Below are 17,720 nucleotides of genomic sequence, written 5' to 3'. Positions count from 1 at the left end.
TGTTTTTGTGAATCACTAACATATCGTCATGAGGTGATGTGTTGGCGGTCTGTGACAAGGTCATATGCTTGGTTCAGGACATACCAGAGTCGCACCTGCTGTTATGGATCTGCCCGTCCTGTAGAGCGTAAGTCTGATCTTCCTCGTCTGTTCAGCAGCCTTGGGCAGCAAGGACCCTCTGACGTTGAAACAGTTTCCCCCTCTCTGCCACCACGTCCTGGCATACTTACTGCTGCTTTGTGCTTCCTTCTACTATCATTTCTACACCCTCAAATATTAAATATCGTTCGTCTTCTCATTCTTTTGTTCGCTCTTGTTTCTGTGCATACAAGTACTGCCCGAATTCCTTGGTGAAAACTGCTGTCCGTGTGTTCATTACTGAGAGTTCTCCCTCCCCTGACCCCCTCTTTTACGTGTCTCTGTTTGGATGTACCGCAGGCTCATCGCAGGTTCCAGGACGGAATCTTCCTGACCTCCCCCATTTGCTCCTGTATTCCTTGCTTAGCGAATGGCTTTGCCCTTCACCCAGCTTTCCTGACAGCCCCTGGGCTTCCTTGCAGCCTTCTTGTCCTTCCCCTCTGCCCTGTTTTGTCCTTCTGCCATCCGTTGCCATCTTCTCTAGTCCACTGTGCACGTTGTGCCAGGCCGGGGGCGGGGGTGTCTTCAGTGACCAGCCTGCTCCCCTGCCTCCTACTTGAAGTTCTGTCACGGTTCTTTTCAGAGTGGGGCCTGAGGACACACACCTTGTCATGCCTTCTGAGGTCTCTCCCCTCCCTGCTTTGTCTGTCTCTGCCCTTCCTCTGAGCCCTGCCACACACCCAGGGCTGACATGGAGATGGCAGGTAAGACATTGCAACACTCGGATCCAGTCGATAAACCATGACCCGAGCCTTGTGACTTCCCCTCCTGCCCCAGCCCCTGCCGGGGGTGGGGCTCCTGGGACCTCTTCATGATTCAGCCCCTAAAGTGTTAATGCTAGACTCTCTGGGGGAGAAGGTCTTCAGTACCTCTGTCTTTTCATTGCTCAGTGATCGCTTTAGATGGTTAAATCCTAAATTTTGAACAGCACTGCTGGTCTCTGCAGTCCTGAAGCTGTCGAGTCTGGAAGTGTACTTCGTTCTTACCTTTCCGTTACCCTCCTTCCTCCCTAGCCCTCGCTCAAACGCTAACGACTCAAACTTCTCTTCTCGCTTTTAAGTTGTGGCAAAACATATATAACTTAAAGATGACCATTGTAACCATTCTAACTGTATATATTGTACGACCATCACCACCACTCACAACCTTTTCATTTCCCCTTGTTCACAGTCCATCCCCATTAAACACAGACTCTCCATTCTCCCTCCTCCCAGCCCCTGGCACCCGCCATTCTCCTTTCCGTCTCTATGAATGTGTCTTCAGTACTTCTTGTAAGTAAGGTGTACTTATACTCCACATGGATAAGGCTTATTTCATTTAACATAATGTCTTCAGGGTTTGAGCCTTTGCAGTATGTCAGAATTTCCTTCCTTTTTAAGGCTGAATAATACTCCATTGTGTACACACACACACACACACACACACACACACACACACACCCCACTTTACTCATCTCTGGCTGCACACCAGGGTTGCTTCTATTTGTAGTAATGCTGCCATGAACGTGGGTGTCGACAGAACTATTTGCATCCCTGCTCTCCGTTCTTTTGGATAAATACCCAGAAGTAGTATTGCTGGATCGGGTGGTAATTTTATGTTTCACTTTTTCAAGAGACGCTGTATTGCTGTTTTCTGGAGCGGCTGCCTCATTGTACATTCATTCCTACTGGCCACAGGCAGGGGTTCCAGTTTGTCCACATCCTAGCCAACGCTCGTTATTTTCATTCATTAAGTAATTATTTAAAAAAGATGTTATTTATTTTTTTTAAGTTTATTTTATTTTGAGCGAGAGACAGAACGAGAATGTGTGTGGGGGGGAGGGTCAGAGCGGGAGAGAGAGAATCCCAAGCAGGCTCCACACTCAGTGTGGGGCCCAACGCGGGGCTCGATCCCACCGCCGTGAGATCATGGCCGAGCCAATATCAGGACTCAGGTGTTTAACCAACCGAGCCACCCAGGTGCACCCATTAATTTATTTTTTGATAATACCCATTCAGATGGCTGGGAAGTGGTATCTCATTGTGGTTTTGATCTGCTCTCTCTTGCAATTTCAGATTTCTCCCCCAAAAAGTCATTCGTGAGCCCCTCACCCAGTTCACCTGGCCTCTGCCCATCCTCTAGGTGTCGTCTTCTCCTTTCTGCCCTCCCCCCACCTCTCACACCCAATAGTCTTGAGTCCTTGTCTCATCAAACGTATTTCTGAAAAAAAAAATTAAAAAAAAAAAAAAAGGGGCGCCTGGGTGGCGCAGTCGGTTAAGCGTCCGACTTCAGCCAGGTCACGATCTCGCGGTCCGTGAGTTCGAGCCCTGCGTCCTGCTCTGTGCTGACAGCTCAGAGCCTGGAGCCTGTTTCCGTTTCTGTGTCTCCCTCTCTCTGCCCCTCGCCTGTTCATGCTCTGTCTCTCTCTGTCCCAAAAATAAATAAACGTTGAAAAAAAAAATTAAAAAAAAACCTATTTCTGGCGCTATGTGTTTTCCTGACTTTCTCTCTCGATGGTCAAGGGCTGGATCTATTTTTGCCCTTTGTTCTTTCTTGTAGCCCCAGTGTATTGCAAGGTGCCTGGCCACCAAAAAGGATGTTCAAAACAAGGACTCCAGGACCCAGACTTCAGGAGGTGGGGCTCATGGTCCTGGGAAGCCCGATCCCCCCCCCCCCCCACTTGCTGTCTGTATCTCTTCACAGTCAGCTGGAAGCAGGTGGTATTAATATATACCCAGCTGTAAAATTAGAGAAACCGACTTCCTTGATCCTCAGTGGGGCTTTTTGAAAATGGTTGATTGCATTTAGCTCAAAGCAGAATTTATATTTTGCTTCATTGGGTCACCTTGGGTAACAATTTCATTTCTGTAGAAGAGTATTTTTGGAGGAAGCTTCATGTGCCGGGAGAAGCCCGGGCCCATCCTTTTGATCATGAGGGGAAGTCCACTCCCCACCCTCCCACCCCTGTAAGGTTTTCAGTTCCCTCTTTGTGTTTCTCTGTCATGTTTATAAACTTGCAAATCAGCTAGTTCTGGCACAAAGAGCCTTGGAAGGATGTCTGTGGAAGGTGTGAAGGAAACACTGAGCTCTGTCCAGGGGTGGTGATAAACATGTTTAACAGCTGGTAGAGAACGCTGGCCTTGGGGGGAAGCCAGAGCCAGAATGCTAGCCCCCTTGGGCCCGGTGTGCACCTGCGAGCTCCTTGATTACAGGGATGTCCACAGTGTCCTGGGGAGGGTCCTTGACAGTCTGGGTGGCTGACGGCGTGGGCCAGTGGCTACTTACTAAAGGGCACGAAACTGTCCCAGCACATAAGGATCCGCTGTAGCCGGACTGAGGCCTCTGGGCCAAACCTTTGGCTGTTTGAAAGGTGTCTCATTTTATTTTATTATTATTTTTTAAAGGAGGCTTCATGCCCAGTGTGGAGCCCAACATGGGGCTTGAACTCAGGGCCCTGAGCTAAGTTGAAGAGTCAGATGCTTAACCGACTGAGCCACCTAGGTACCCCTAAAAGTGTTTGATTTTAATGTCTAGTAAATTAAAACTCAGATTTGGCCTCAGAGTTGTCAGTTTTCAATCCGTAATTGCCTGGCCTATTGGACCCATGAGTCCTTTGCTTTATTCCTGTCAGCATGAACACGAGTCTTCAGCAGAGGATGGGGTCCATCCCTAAATGGAAACAAGGCACAAGCCTTAGAAGCCCTTCGTGTGGCCTGTTCCCCCTTTTTAGTAAAGGAGGTGGTGTAGACTCCCATGTTCTGTGGGTGAATGCCAAGTGCGCTCTGCTACGTTGTTACAGCTCGGGACTTCAACCCTGGATGCCCTGCGGGGGCCAGGCAGACGACAGAGATGAGCGCATCAGGCCGGTGAAAGGCACCTGGGTTGGTGCCCACTGAGTTGTCTGGCCGCTGCAGAGCAGGCTGGGAAGGGTTGTCTGTCTGGGGGGTCAGGAAGAAGAGAGATTTCAATGAGCAGCTAGCAGCCTGGGATGGCGTGGGGGTTCAGTCTTCTGCATAGAGCGGTCAGAGACCGTCTCTATGGACTTTTGAATAGAGACCTGAGGGAGGGAGGGAGCCATACTGTTACCTGGGGGAAGACGTCTTAGGTAGTTCAACACATTGAGAAGCCTGTAGTCCTTTGCCTGTTTGCTCTCAAATTTATTGTCTGCCTTCCCTGCAGACTGTGTTTCCCAGGCTCCCTTGCCCACTGTCTTCACGCTCGTCCAGAGGGAGATGGTGATGAGGTTAGAAGGTGGGAGGAAAAGGGAAGCTAGAGCATTTCTTCCCGGCCTCACACGGCATCTGTAGCAATGCCGTGCTTCCTCTGTGGTCTCTCGAGGTCCCACGAGGGCCGCTGGTTAGGCCTTGGCCTTCCTGTTTCACCGTCCTCTCTGGTGCCAATGCCACAGTCCAGCCGTTGCCCGGCTGGCCTGTAGTTAGGAGTGGAATTGCTGGACCATACGGTAATTCTTTGTTTACTTTTTGAGGAACCACCGAACTATTGTCAACAGTGGCCATGATGTTTTATGTTGAGAATTAATTTTTTTTGAGTAGAGATGGGATTGCCTTTATTTCTTTGCAATTGAACTTAACTCTGCTGTTAAATCTCCTTTCAGTTCTTATACTCTTTTTTTTTCAAGGTTTTCAAAAGTTTATTTTGAAAGAGAGAGAGAGAACTAGCGGAGGAGGGGCAGAGAGAGAGGGACTGAGGATCCGAATCAGGCTCTGTGCTGACAGCACAGAGCCCGACGTGGGGCACGAACTCACGAACTGTGAGATCATGACCTGAGCCGAAGTCGGAGGCTTAAGTGACTGAACTACCTAGGTGCCCCTCAGTTCTTACACTTTTTTAAACAACAAAAAAAATTTTAATGTTTATTATTTATTTTTGAGAGAGAGAGACAGAGCACGAGTGGGCAAGGGGCAGAGAGAGAGGGAGGCACAGAATCCGAAGCAGGTTCCAGGCTCCACGCTGTCAGCACAAAGCCTGATGCGGGGCTCGAACCCACAGACCGCGAGATGATGACCGGAGCCGAAGTCAGACGCTCAACGCAGACACCCTGGTTCTTATAGTTTGAACACTACCTCTTGCTATTGCTCTTCTGGCTTCAGGGATGGATTGGCTTTCTGCCATTAGTAATTTCTGTGGCCTCATTATTCTCTTATTTGGCCTCGTAGCTCTTGCAAAGTCTTCGTAACAGATGGCCTGTGTGAAATTCCTTCAGTGGACTCTCTGGTGTGGTTTCTGTTCATGGCCGGGGAGGCCCCGAGGTGGAGCGTGTTGGGCATGTTGGACGAGTGTCAGGCACATCAGCGAGGCTGCAGCAGGGTCAGTCGGGGTGGGGGAGAGCGGAACAGGGTGAAGCCCACAGGTGGGGGAGGAGCCAGGCCACAGCCGGGCAGTAGGTGGCAGTTTATCCTCCTTATCTTGCTTTGTTTTTCTGATCTCCACCCACCTCCACCAAGATAATTGGCCCTGGTTCTCTGGAGTCAGTAGGGATGTTTAGTGTTTATCTATCCATCTGTGAATTCATTTTTAGAGAGATGCTGATGGCGGGAGGTGGGGGGTGGGGGGTGGGGAGGGGCAGAGGGAGAGAGGGCGAGAGAGAGAATCTCAAGCAAGCTCCATGCTCAGTGCAGAGCCCAATACGGGGCTCGATCCCATGACCCTGGGATCATGACCTGAACTGAAATCAGGAGTCAGGTGCTCAACCGAATGAGCCACCCAGGCACCCCGGGATGTTTAGGTTTTAGATGTAAATAGACTGGAGTCTTCAAAAGTGATCCAGTATCTGTGACTATTGTGCATTTGTTCATTCTTAAAAATGTACCAAGTTCTGAATTATAAGCTTTAAATTGGCAGATTTTATGTTAAGTAAATCTTACCACAGTTAAAAAAGAAACCTAGGGTGGAGCCTGGGTGGCTCCGTTGATTGAGCATCTGATTCTGGATTTCAGCTCAGGTCATGATCCCAGGGTTGTGGGATTGAGCAGTCTGTTGGGAGTCCGATTGAGATTCTCTCTCTCTCTGCCCTTCTACCCCACTCGTGTGCACACACTCTCTCTGTAAAATTAAAAAAAAATCTGGAAGTGGCTATAGTTACCTTTAATTGGCAAGTTTAAGGTTTTTTCCTAAGAGAGAATTTAATAGCAGAGTTAATTTCAGTTGCACAGAAATAAATGCCATTCCATCTCTATTAATAAAAAATATATCAATGTAAAATGGTATAGCTGCTCAGAAAGGTAAATAGTGGCGCCCGGGTGGCTCAGTCTGTTAAGTGTCCGATTTCGGCTCAGGTCATGATCTCACCACTTGTGAGTTTGAGCCCCATGTCAGGCGCTCTGCTGACAACTCAGAGCCTGGAGCCTGGTTCGGATTCTGTGTCTTCCTCTCTCTCTGCCCCTCTTCCACTCAGACTGTCTCTCTCCCTCAAAAGTAAATGAACTTAAAAAAAAAAAGTAAACGGAATTATTGTACAATCCAGCAATTCCACTCCTAAATACAGACCTAAAAGAATTGAAAGCAGGGACTCAAACGGACACTTGTATACAAAAATGTTCCTAAAAGCCTTATTCACAAGAGCCAAAAGATGCAAAAAAGGCAAATGTCTGTCGACAGATGAATAGATGAATGCAACGTGGTATGGACATTTCGTGGGGATATTACTCAGACAAAAAGAAATGAAGTACAGATAAATACTGTAATGTGGATGATCCTTGAAACGTGATGCTAAATGAGAGTAGCCAGACGCAGAAGGTCGTATGTTGAATGGATTCCACCCAGAAGAAGTATCTGGAATAGTCACATTACCAGAGACGGAAAGTAAAATACAGGCCCCAGGGGAGAGGGGACAATGGGGGAGTTAGTGTTTAATGGGTACAGAGTTTCTGTTTGGGATGATGGAAAAGTTATATGGTAGTCATGGTCGTACAACATGGCGACTGTACTTAATGCTACTGAATTCTAACTTAAAAATGGTTAACGTGTTAGAGGCGCCTGGGTGGGTCAGTCGGTTGAGCGTCTGACTTTGGCTCGGTCATGATCTCGCATTCCATGGGTTCGAACTCCACATCGGGCTCTGTGCTGACGGCTCGGAGCCTGGAGCCTGCTTGGGATTCTGTGTCTCCCTCTCTCTCTGCCCCTCCCCGACTTGTGCTCTGTCTCAAAAATAAAAAAATAAACATAAAAAATTAAAAAGAATGGTTAATGTGGTACATTTCATTATGTATATTTCACCACGATTTTTAAAAAAGCAAAAAAAAAATCAAGTTTACGTACTTTTTACAAGTCTTTTTTTTTTTTAATTTTTTTTTTAATGTTTATTTATTTTTGAGACAGGGAGAGACAGAATATGAACGGGGGAGGGTCAGAGAGAGAGGGAGACACAGAATCGGAAACAGGCTCCAGGCTCTGAGCTGTCAGCCCAGAGCCCGACGCAGGGCTCGAACTCATGGACCGCGAGATCATGACCTGAGCCGAAGTCGGATGCTTAACCGACTGAGCCACCCAGGCGCCCCTTTACAAGTCTTTTTGATGTGATGTTTAAACCACACTTCGTGTGTCCTGCTTTCAGGAGGCAGCCTTGTGGCTGCTTGGGGGATGGCTGGGTGCAGCCCCTTACTGGGGACTCCGCTTTGCTGAGCCAGTGGTGTCATAGTCAGGCTCATCCAGATTTGGATGTGACTGGGTTTGGGGGGCACCTGTGCTCACCTAAGCCTGAGGCTGGACTAAGGGGGTGCTTGGTTGCCTTTTGTCCCTGGAATCATTGACAGCATGTATGCGTGACTCTGTTAGTTTTTTAACACTTATTTTTTTTACGTTTATTTATTTTTGAGAGACAGAGTGAGACAAAGTGAGAGTGGGGGAGGGGCAGAGAGAGCGGGAGACACAGGATCCGAAGCAGGCTCCAGGCTCCGAGCCATCAGCACAGAGCCCGACGTGGGGCTGGAACCCACAGACTGTGAGATCATAACCTCAGTTGAAGTCGGACGCTCAACCGACTGAGCCACCCAGGTGCCCCTGTTAGTTTTTTTACTTAAAATCCATGACCCGTTTCTTCTTTGGCTTCACAGATCTTGATTTTGCCTGGGGCTGTGGGATGTCTTCTAGGTAATGGATCCTAAGTGATTAAGCCAGTCTTGACATTCTGTATCTCTGCTCCCTTTGGTTTTCTGGGATTCCTTACGCCAGCCTGGAAAAAAAAGGGGTGATGGGGCTGGTTTTATCCTGTCCTCTTTCTTTGTGCTCTGATTGTGCATGTGATGCCCAGCGTGGTGGCAGTGCTCTGAGACAGTGAGGGGAAGGTCAGGAGCTCAGAGATTCTCCCCGCGACAGAGCCTTTGAACCAGCTGCCTACCTCCAGACTAAGTGTGTGAGAAGAACAATCCTCTCTTCGTCTACAAGGAGGCTGGCCCCCTGTTGTTGGGTTTTCTGTTTCTTGTTGAGCAGGGCTTTTTTTGTTTTTGTGTATTTTTGAGGGATGCATTCTTCACTTTTCTGCATGCGGCTATTGCTTGGTGCCTCGCGTGTCCCCTGTCCCCTGTAAATGATTGTCAGGTGACTGAAGAGCATACTCTCTGTCACAGCATCAGGCTGCTTCTGCTTGCAGGGGACAGCAAGCCACTTAGATGTCAGCAAAACAGGGCACTTCTAACTCAGGTAACAGGAAACTGAGGGCGAGCTGGGTTCTGGGGCTCAGCACCCCCCGCACCCGTCTCTGGCTCTCAGCCCTACTTCTGTCTGGGTGGGTGTCTTTCCAGGTGGGCGCAGTCTACAGGAGAGGGAGGAAAAGAGCCCCGGGTGGCTCCAGGTTTACAGGATTATTAGAGCTCCTGCTTCTAGCACAGTGGATGGCAGCCTCTTCCTTGAGGGATCACATAGTAGGTATTTGGGGGTCTGTGGGCAACTCCCCAGCTAGGACTGTGTAGCAGCAAAGCAGCCACAGACAGTATGTCTACAAATGGGCACGAGTGCGGTCCAGTAAAACTTCACTTACATAGACAAGTCGTGGGCCACGTTTGGCCCTTAGGCCACTGTTTGCTGACTTCGGTTCTGGAAGAGACAAGGTCTCTTCTCTAGTGGTTCGTGTAGAAGCCGTGGGGAGAAGCCTGTGGTCCAGGGCTGGGACTCGGGAGAGGCCAGTAAGGCATTTGCCGCAGCCTCAAAATTTATGGCGGCACCAAAAATTTAGCAACCAAGAGAAGTAACATCTTCGTGCAATATTTTTAAAAAGTCAATTAATACAGAAAAAAAAATGATGCACAAGATAGTAATCAGGGCCGGGATGAGCACAGGGTGGTGAGTGAGGCCAATTGTAGTCCACACCCTGCTCCTCCAGGTGGTTGCCCCGCTGGGTTACCTGTCCACCCCGGTGGGAGGAGAGCTTCACAGGCAACCAGGTGGAATGCGGTTCTCCTAGGAAGGAGGGACACGGCTCCCGGAAGAAAGGGAGGAAGGGATACTGCTTGCCTGCTGTGGTGCCTTGGCCCAAAGCTTTTTAAGCTTTATTTTCTCATTTTTTCCCCTTGTCACAAACCGTAAAGGCGGGTTTATCCCCATTTTACAGATGAGGAACATGAAGGACAGAATAAGTTGTCCAAGGCCACACGGTGCCTGGACTCGAATTTGAGTCAGGGTTTTTGTCCTTGTCCAAAGCGTCTCAGCATCTATTAAAGTTGAGTCCTGTTAGAAACTTTGCCAAAGGGCCTGTGGTGTTCGTCGTCCTCTGTGAAAGGTGCCCCGGGAGGGAGCTCGCCGCAGCGCCCCCTGCATGGCTCTCGTTTGTGTGGGCAGACGGCTTTCCGGCGTTTGGAGAACCAGGAGCCCTCACCCCCTTTTGGAATCAGCCCCTGGTTTCGGGCCATAAGGGATCGATGTTAATCCCGAAATTAAGTTACGGACACTGCAAGCCTTAAGTGGCAGGTGAGGTGAGAGGCACTGGAAATAGACCGTATTAATGCTGGCAGTGCAGGTGGAGCCCTGCCGGGATAATTCTTATCATCGCCCGCATCACTTTGGCAGGCTTTAGAAGGATTCTGTAGCGCTAAGCAATTTACGAAATTGAAAGGTGAAAACACACGTTCAGGTGCTGCGTACACATTCAAGGTCAGAGGTAGGTCACGGCAGTTCTCGAGAAAGACCGGATGCAGGTGAGAGTCACCTGATTTGAGTCATGACAGAGATGCAGACGGTTGTTTGGCACGTTTCAAAACAAGCGATGGGCCTTTCGGCCTGGGCTCTTGCTCTCACCGTCGCCAGTCCTGGTTTCCGAGGGAGGCTTTGAGCGGAAGAAAGGCCGTGATGCACACGTGTGGTCTGGGCTGACTTCACGGGCTCGGGAAGGGGATTCGTGTGTCATTTAGGGATTGAGACACAAGGTAGTCCTGAGTGAGTGGCTCCGTTGGTTTTTCCAGTCATTCCCGAGGTGTTTATTACGTCTGATCCTGGAGGTTAGCTGGATCCACAGGTCCCCCTACGTACGCATTCAGTTGCTGTTACCAGACAAAGGAGAAGAGGAAACAACACAGTTGCTTTTGTTCGAGAAGGTAGTCATTGAGCAAATGGTGGTTGGCCATCATGGCCCGGGCGTCGTGTTCAGGCTTTGCTTCCCTGTTCTCCGGTCTCCCTGAAATCTCTGAGTGATTCTGCACTTTGGGGCTTATTTGAAGGGAGAGGAATCTGAAGCTTAGCATGGCCGAGGGAGCTGTCCAGGGCCATTCTGTTGATTGGTCTCTTCACTGTTGTGTGGCCTGCTGGACTGGAAGCTTGTTGGGCGGGCATGAATCCTTATCTCCCTGGTAGCCCACAGCCTTGCCCGGCCTGTGGCAGCTCCCACGAAGCACTCCAGGGGCGCCTGGGAGGCTCAGCTGGTTAAGGGCCCTTCTCCTGATTTCGGCTTAAGTCATGATCTCATAGTTCGTGGGTTCGAGCCCTATTTCGGGCTCTGTGCTGACATGCTGAGCCTGCTTGGAATTCACTCCCTCTCTGCCCCTCCTCTGCTTGTACTCCCTCTTTCTCTCTCTCTCTCTCTCAAAATAAATAAACTTAAAAAATTAAAAAAAAATGCAGTCCAGGGGCACCTGGGTGGCCCATTTGGTTAAAGTGTCTGACTCTTGATTTTGGCTCAGGTCACAATCTCACGGTTTGTGATGTCGAGCCTGCATTGGGCCCCTCACCTGAGAGCATGGAGCCTCCTTGGGATCCTCTCCCTCTTTCTCTGCTCCTCCCCTGTGTTCTCTCTCTCTCTCTCTCTCTCTCTCTCTCTCTCCGTCTCTCAAAATAAATAAGTAGAGGAAAACTTGAAAACAAATGCAGTCCATGCTGACTGAGCTGAACTGAATGCTTCCAGCGAGCTTACTAACCTGGGATACAGTTTATGGAGATGCGTGTCTTTGCATTCTTCTAGAAGGAAGGTGGAAAGATCACGTCTCCTTCTCAGAGGGGTCTGTGATCCTGTTTAGCTCCAGGAGTAGAATCGCCGTCTGTCCGCAGAGACTCCACATTTCCCCCTTTGGGATAGTAAGCAGTTGTGAACATGACCGTTTTGATGAAGGTAGAACCCTCCCTCATTGCGCAAGGCTCTCTGATTTAGTGGTTTGCAGTCAGGCAGCTCCGAGGTCCCATTCTGCTGTACTGCTTACTGATCGTGTATCCCTGGGTGAAATTAACACATTGGTCAGGCTTTGGACCTTGTCTTTGACACAGAGATGGCCTTGGTGCTTAAGAGGACTGAGGTCAGGTGTAAAGTCTTCAGTGCAGTGGCTGGGACTTAGCTCATAAGGCTCCATCCACAGTTCCAGCTGTTGTTGCTGCTGCTGCTGTTATTGGCAGCATGAAAAAGTGTTGATGAGCCAATGTGCAGAAAATTGATCACAAGATTAGGTAGATACTAGAATTAGAATTATGAAAAAATCTGTTGTGTGTGGATGAAAAAGGCAGGATGTGAGGAGATACAATAACTTTCTTAGCTCGTCCTTAAAGCCTCAAGTCTGTTCTCCCTCAGTCATATGGAAATCTTTTGTAGGGAAGTAGAAATGAGGACAGTTATGTACAAGAATGTTCAAAGCAGTAAGTAGGGATAATTGGCAATATATCATGTTTCCAGCAGAAGAGAAATAGTTCAATTATGTTTAACTGGGAGGCTGTCAAATACCATGTCTTCAAAGATCTTAAAAACCTTTTTTTCAATGTTTATTTATTTTTGAGAGACAGCACGAGCAGGGGAGGGGCAGAGAGAGTGGGAGACACAGAATCCGAAGCAGGCTCCAGGCTCGGAGCTGTCAGCACAGAGTCCGACACGGGGCTTGAACCCACGTACCATTAGATCATGACCTGAGCCGAAGTTGGACGCCCAGTTAACTGAGCCACCCAGGTGCCCCGAATGTCTTCAAAGATTTTTAAATGTTATTAGGAAAACGTTTGTGATCCAGATCAGTAAGGAAACAAACCAGGATTCAAAATTACACTCTTTGGTACCTTTCTTTTTCTGTGCTAAGGAAGTAACTCTTTTGCAGAAATGACTGGGAACTGTAAAATGATGCGCGTCCCAGGCTGAGTGCCACAGTGTCCGTCCCTCTCTCTGCAGAGCCGGTGTTCTGGTTCTACGTGAAGGAGGTCCTCAGCAAGCACGAGCTGCCACGCTTCTACTCCCTGCGCCACATCGCCTCAGACGTGGGCCGCGGCCGGGCCTGGCTCCGCTGTGCCCTCAACGAACACTCCCTAGAGCGGTACCTGCACATGCTCCTGGCCGACCGCAGCAGGCTCAGGTACCCGGGATGGGCATCTGCGGGGAGGGGTAGCCGAGCGCTTGGAATTGCAGAATCTGACTGCCCGGGTTTGCTTCCCAGACTCCCCATCGGGGCGGGCGGGTTCCCCTCTTATAGTCCCTGTTGATTCAGCTGTACTTTTGGGCACGGTTGGTCAGAGAATTAGTGCCAGAGTGGAAGCTCATAAAGGGCTCAGCATGGCACCTGTAGACAGCAAGCACTCCATAAATGTTTATTATTATGTAGGTGTGGGATGCAGAGGGAGCTGTCATCCCAGCACATAGCCTGCTCTTCCTTTGGTGGTTTAATCTGGGCTTCTTTCAGATCCAGAATTTCTTTCTCTTCAGATACTGGGTGTTCAGAATAAGTTTCATGTGTGTCTTTCCTTTGTGCTGGGTTCTTTACAATTCCTCCTGTTTTTTTTTTTTTTTTTTTTTTTCCGAGGTTAATCCCATACTGACTGAAAGAAATAGGGAAGTTTTGTGTAGGGGATAGAAGTCAATTGTTAGTTTAAAAATAGCCATTTTATGATGTTTCCTCTTTTTGTTTTCCCCTTGATTGTAGACTTAAAGCTCACTCCATCAGTTAGTTTAGGTCAGTTTTTGCTGCCAAAACAAATATCATAAAACACTCAGTGACTTGAGATAATAGCCACATTTACCTCTCCCCCTGCTACGTGTCTGTCGTGGATGAGTCTGGGTTTCCCATCTCAGGGTTCCAGGCTGACATAGGCTCCGCGTGAACGTTGCTTCCACGGTCGCTGAGGTAGGAAGAAGGGATGTGGGTTGAACTGAGCGTTGGTTTTTAAAGCTTCTGCCCAGAGAGAACCTTCACTTCCACTCACATTTCATTGGCCAGCAAGTCACATGGCAGCAGCCTAGCTCGGCCAGGTGGGGGTGCCTGGCTGTCACAGAGCAGTGGGGAGAGGGCACCGAATATGGGTCAACTGTGGTATGGTCAGCCACGTTCCTTTCAAAACCGTGTGACAGCACTGTCATTTTCTTATACTCGTGGTGTTGATAATATCTCTGTGTTAGTGGCTGTTATTTACCACCTGAGAATGGTGGACGAGACATGTCGTTTTGTGTCACCTGATGATGCAAAGGGACGGTGATCCATCCCACACTGGTGACCTGAATAGCTTCCACATCAGCAGTGCCCAGATCCTCAGTAGTGAGGATTTGATTTCAGTGAATTAATCTCATTTAATTCAGTAAGCTGGCATTTCATCAGTGCCGTGATGCATGGCCACAATTTTATCTGCTGCCACGTGCTCCCTGGCTTGTCTCCTCTTCTGTTTTGTGTGTGTGTGTGTGTGTGTGTGTGTGTGTGTGTGTGTGTGTGTGTGTGCTGCTTGTGGTCATCTCCCTACCAGCAGTTTGTTATGTGTTCTGGGATGATCCAGTCAGGTCCTTACAAATACCCCTGAAGTTCTCCCGGTGATGATGCCCGTGGCGCCTCGCTTGGCTGGACACTCAGACTGTGGGTCTGAAATGGGAGGCATGGGGGCCAGGAAAGCCATGCTGGACAGCACCCGTGTGCTGTTCAGCTCTGGGCCGGGAGGCTGTGAATGTCTGCGTGCACCGCCCCCCAACCCCACCCTGAGCATTAAGCGGTTTTAGTTGAGGAGAACACACCCCATTTCTTACATTTCCAGGAAGCTCCTCCCAGCAGATCATTTGCAAGTAGTTCCGAGTTGTCCCACTCCATTTCAAGGTGGACTGTTAACAACGTACAGCCGAATCACAGTTGAACTTAGCTGAATCACTAGCCACTTATCCACCTAGCTGTGGGAAAACCAAATTCACTTATGTGCGTGGAACCTGGCTTAGATTTTTAAAGAGTCACGGCCTTGGGAATTGGAGGTACAGTTGGCATGCCAGCTCAAACACGTTTGTGCTTCCGCTGACGTTCTGCTGGGTGAGTCTGTTGAAAGTGGGGCGTTTCTTCTTTCCTGTTAGTTGTCCTCAGTCACTCGAGCGGGGAATGCATCGCGTCTCCTGCTGAACCCCATGACCCTCACCACTGATGGTGCTTCAGTGATTTGAGCTTTGAGGCAATTAACTGAGAGTTCTCCTACCTGGTGGCCGAGTCAGGGGTTGAGGATATTGGCTTGCTGTGGTTTAGCAGGGGTTGGATAAAGAGCCAGGGCATTGGGCTGGGAGACGTGCTTCGAGCCCTGCCTGTACCATTATTGCCGACGACCTTGGACAATCCCTGTAGGTCTTGCTGACCTCTTGCTACAGCCATTTAGATTCATGGGGCCCTTTTAGCTTCCCAGCCCTTTCCAGGGATAACTCGGGCTTTTGGGTCTGCAGCTCAAGGAAGTATTCCATGCAAATGTTGTGGTTGCTGGAGCCACAGAATTCTAGAATTTCTTTCTGAAGTTGTTTCTTGTGGTAGCTTGGTCAGGGGGCCACCTTGGATTTCTTGTGTGTCTTACAGACATTCCCTGAGTGAGCACTACCTCTCTGTTCGTCTCCTTCCCCTTTGCTTCTTGATATAAATACCCTGTTTACGTTGCCCATTTCAGTACACTGGAGCTCAGGGCACCAATGAGGAAGTCGTAGGATATATACCTTCAGTCCTTTACAACCAGAAGCTTCATCCCCATGGAGATCCTGGATTTCCGCTCTGGGATGACCGGGCGTGGATTTTCCAGGGAGCCCTGGAAGGGAATTTATTTGGCTGATGGATGTAGAGAACTGCTCTTCAGAGCTTCTCCCCTTTCTCTTTCAATTTGCAGCACTTTTTATGAAGACTGGTCTTTTGTGATGGATGAAGAAAGGTCTAGCATGCTTCCCACCATGGCAGCTGGTAAGCCTGGCTCAGGCCAGGATTGATGAGTCCTTGAAGTGTGGTGAGCACAGTTGGCTACCTGGGAGGGAATTTATAACTCCAGGGGATGCTGTGATTTCCCCTGTCCCTTGCTGACTTAATGGGTCACTGGCCACTGCCCTTCCTTTGGTGGAATTGATTACTGAGCCCGTTTGTCTTGACTTGGATACCCTGGTAGGGAAAGCCTGGGGGTGGGGGCTTTGGCCGTGGCTTTACAAGTATAACATGAAGACCTGGGGATTTGGAAGCAGGAGACCTGCCTTTGAAGCCTGGCCCTACCCCTTCCTGGCTGGTGGCCTGGGGCAGATCCTGTGAGCTCTGTCACCCTTACTGCCTGCTCCTCTGCAAGGCAGGGGTCTTGATAGCATGGGAATTGTTTTCATAGTGCCATGAGAGAATCACACGTGATGAGAGTAACATGTGATTTATCAGCGTGAGAGCCCTGGATTGATGTTAGTTGGTGAATCGTTAGATTATCATTTGATTTTCACTCAAAGGGTGAGCCCAACAGAAGTGGGTAACTTGCTTCTTTCTTTAAAATCCTTCCTTGCCTCCCTCCTTTTTTTTTTTTTTTTCCCCTGAAGGTTCACACTAAGGCCCGCATATTGAGAGTTAATGTTAGTCGTATCCACTGAGGAGGAGAAGTCAGGCTCTGACCGTGAATTCTGGGTAGGCCAGAATTCTGCAAGCTTTTACCTAAAGTAATTGTGGTAATGATACTGGTTGGCGCACATTTTTGGTTGCGTACTGAGCTGAGTGTTCTTGGTGGGTGATTGTCTTTGACACCCTGTGAAAGCGATGCTGTTGGCCCCGTTTTACAGATAAGGAAGCTGAAGCTCAGGTGGTGCATGGCCTGACCAAGGTCTCCTAGAACGTGGTAGGATTCACCGCAGGCCCTCTGACCCCAGGGCTTACATCTTAACCTCCCCCCAGGCTGACCTCCTGTCTTCCACAGATAGGGAGAGGATTTGGAAAGACTCCCCTCCTGCCATCGCTGGAGTCTACTGACCCCATTTTGTGGGAGGTTTTTTAATCCGTGTTTAAGATCAGCCGGTCCTCTCTTGCGTGTTCTGCCAGGCCCCACGTGTTCATCGTGGTGGGGGCGTGACTCTCCCATGGCAGACACTCCAGACTTTTCCCTTTTTTGGGGCAGGTCTGAACTCTATCCTCTTCGCAATTAACATCGACAACAAGGACTTAAATGGGCAGAGTAAGTTTGCTCCTACCGTCTCAGACCTCTTGAAGGAGTCCACGCAGAACGTGACCTCCTTGCTGAAGGAATCCACGCAAGGAGTGAGCAGCCTTTTCAGGGAGATCACAGCGTCCTCTGCTGTCTCCATCCTTATCAAACCCGAGCAGGACACGGAGCCCCTGCCCGTCGTGTCCAAGCACGTCAGCACCGGTGAGCAGGATGGGGCGTGCGCGGTGGAACAGGGGGTTCGGGTGAAAGGACGACTGGCCGCGGCCAAGAGGGATGCATCTGGTGGTCTGAAAGTCCCAAGGGGAATGAAATCTATGTTCCCTTCATTTTTAGTTCACGTTTGTGTTTATTTTTCTTCTGCTTATTCACTCTGGAAGGGGCTGAGAGCCCTGCTGAGCTGTGGAGATGATATGGTGGGAGAGCAGACAGCTCACCGAGAGCACACTGAACGTGAGGGTGTGTGAGTCGCATGAAAACAGAAGAGCTGGAACTTCATGCATTTATTCCTTCCTTCGTTCACGTGTTGATTCACTGCGTTCTGTGTGCTCAGCGGGGAACTAGGAAGATTGCTGACATTTAGACCGCAGTCTCTTTTGGGCTGGGTAGGGGTACCCATTTGATGGCAAATTATACAAATAAGTGAGTATCCTCTTGATAAATGGGATAAAAGCCAAGCAGGGAGTGCTATCAAGAATGTGTACTCTTGCTGGGGTCGGGGGGGGGGGTGACAGTTAGGTGCAGGCCAAGGGGGAGGGAGGAGTTGGTCAGCTTTGACTCTAGGCTGTGGGGAGGCAAAGTTG

General features: G+C 49.4%; 1 protein-coding gene across 7 annotated transcripts in view; it reads left to right on the top strand.

The window, feature by feature from the left end:
* SNX29 (sorting nexin 29) overlaps positions 1 to 17,720 on the top strand; it is a 499,225-nt gene that overhangs the window by 47,012 nt on the left and 434,493 nt on the right. For all 7 annotated transcript variants that reach the window (XM_045048367.1, XM_045048365.1, XM_045048369.1 and 4 more), the window contains 3 exons: positions 12,701 to 12,881; positions 15,628 to 15,698; positions 16,873 to 17,121. In XM_045048367.1, the coding sequence (XP_044904302.1) occupies positions 12,701 to 12,881; positions 15,628 to 15,698; positions 16,873 to 17,121 (501 nt within the window). The remainder of the gene's footprint in view (positions 1 to 12,700; positions 12,882 to 15,627; positions 15,699 to 16,872; positions 17,122 to 17,720) is intronic.

This window comes from Felis catus, chromosome E3 (assembly GCF_018350175.1).
Source record: "Felis catus isolate Fca126 chromosome E3, F.catus_Fca126_mat1.0, whole genome shotgun sequence".
NCBI classification, from domain to species: domain Eukaryota; kingdom Metazoa; phylum Chordata; class Mammalia; order Carnivora; family Felidae; genus Felis; species Felis catus.
The sequence above is the reverse complement of the archived record's forward strand: the minus strand, read 5'-3'. Positions and strand labels throughout refer to the sequence as shown.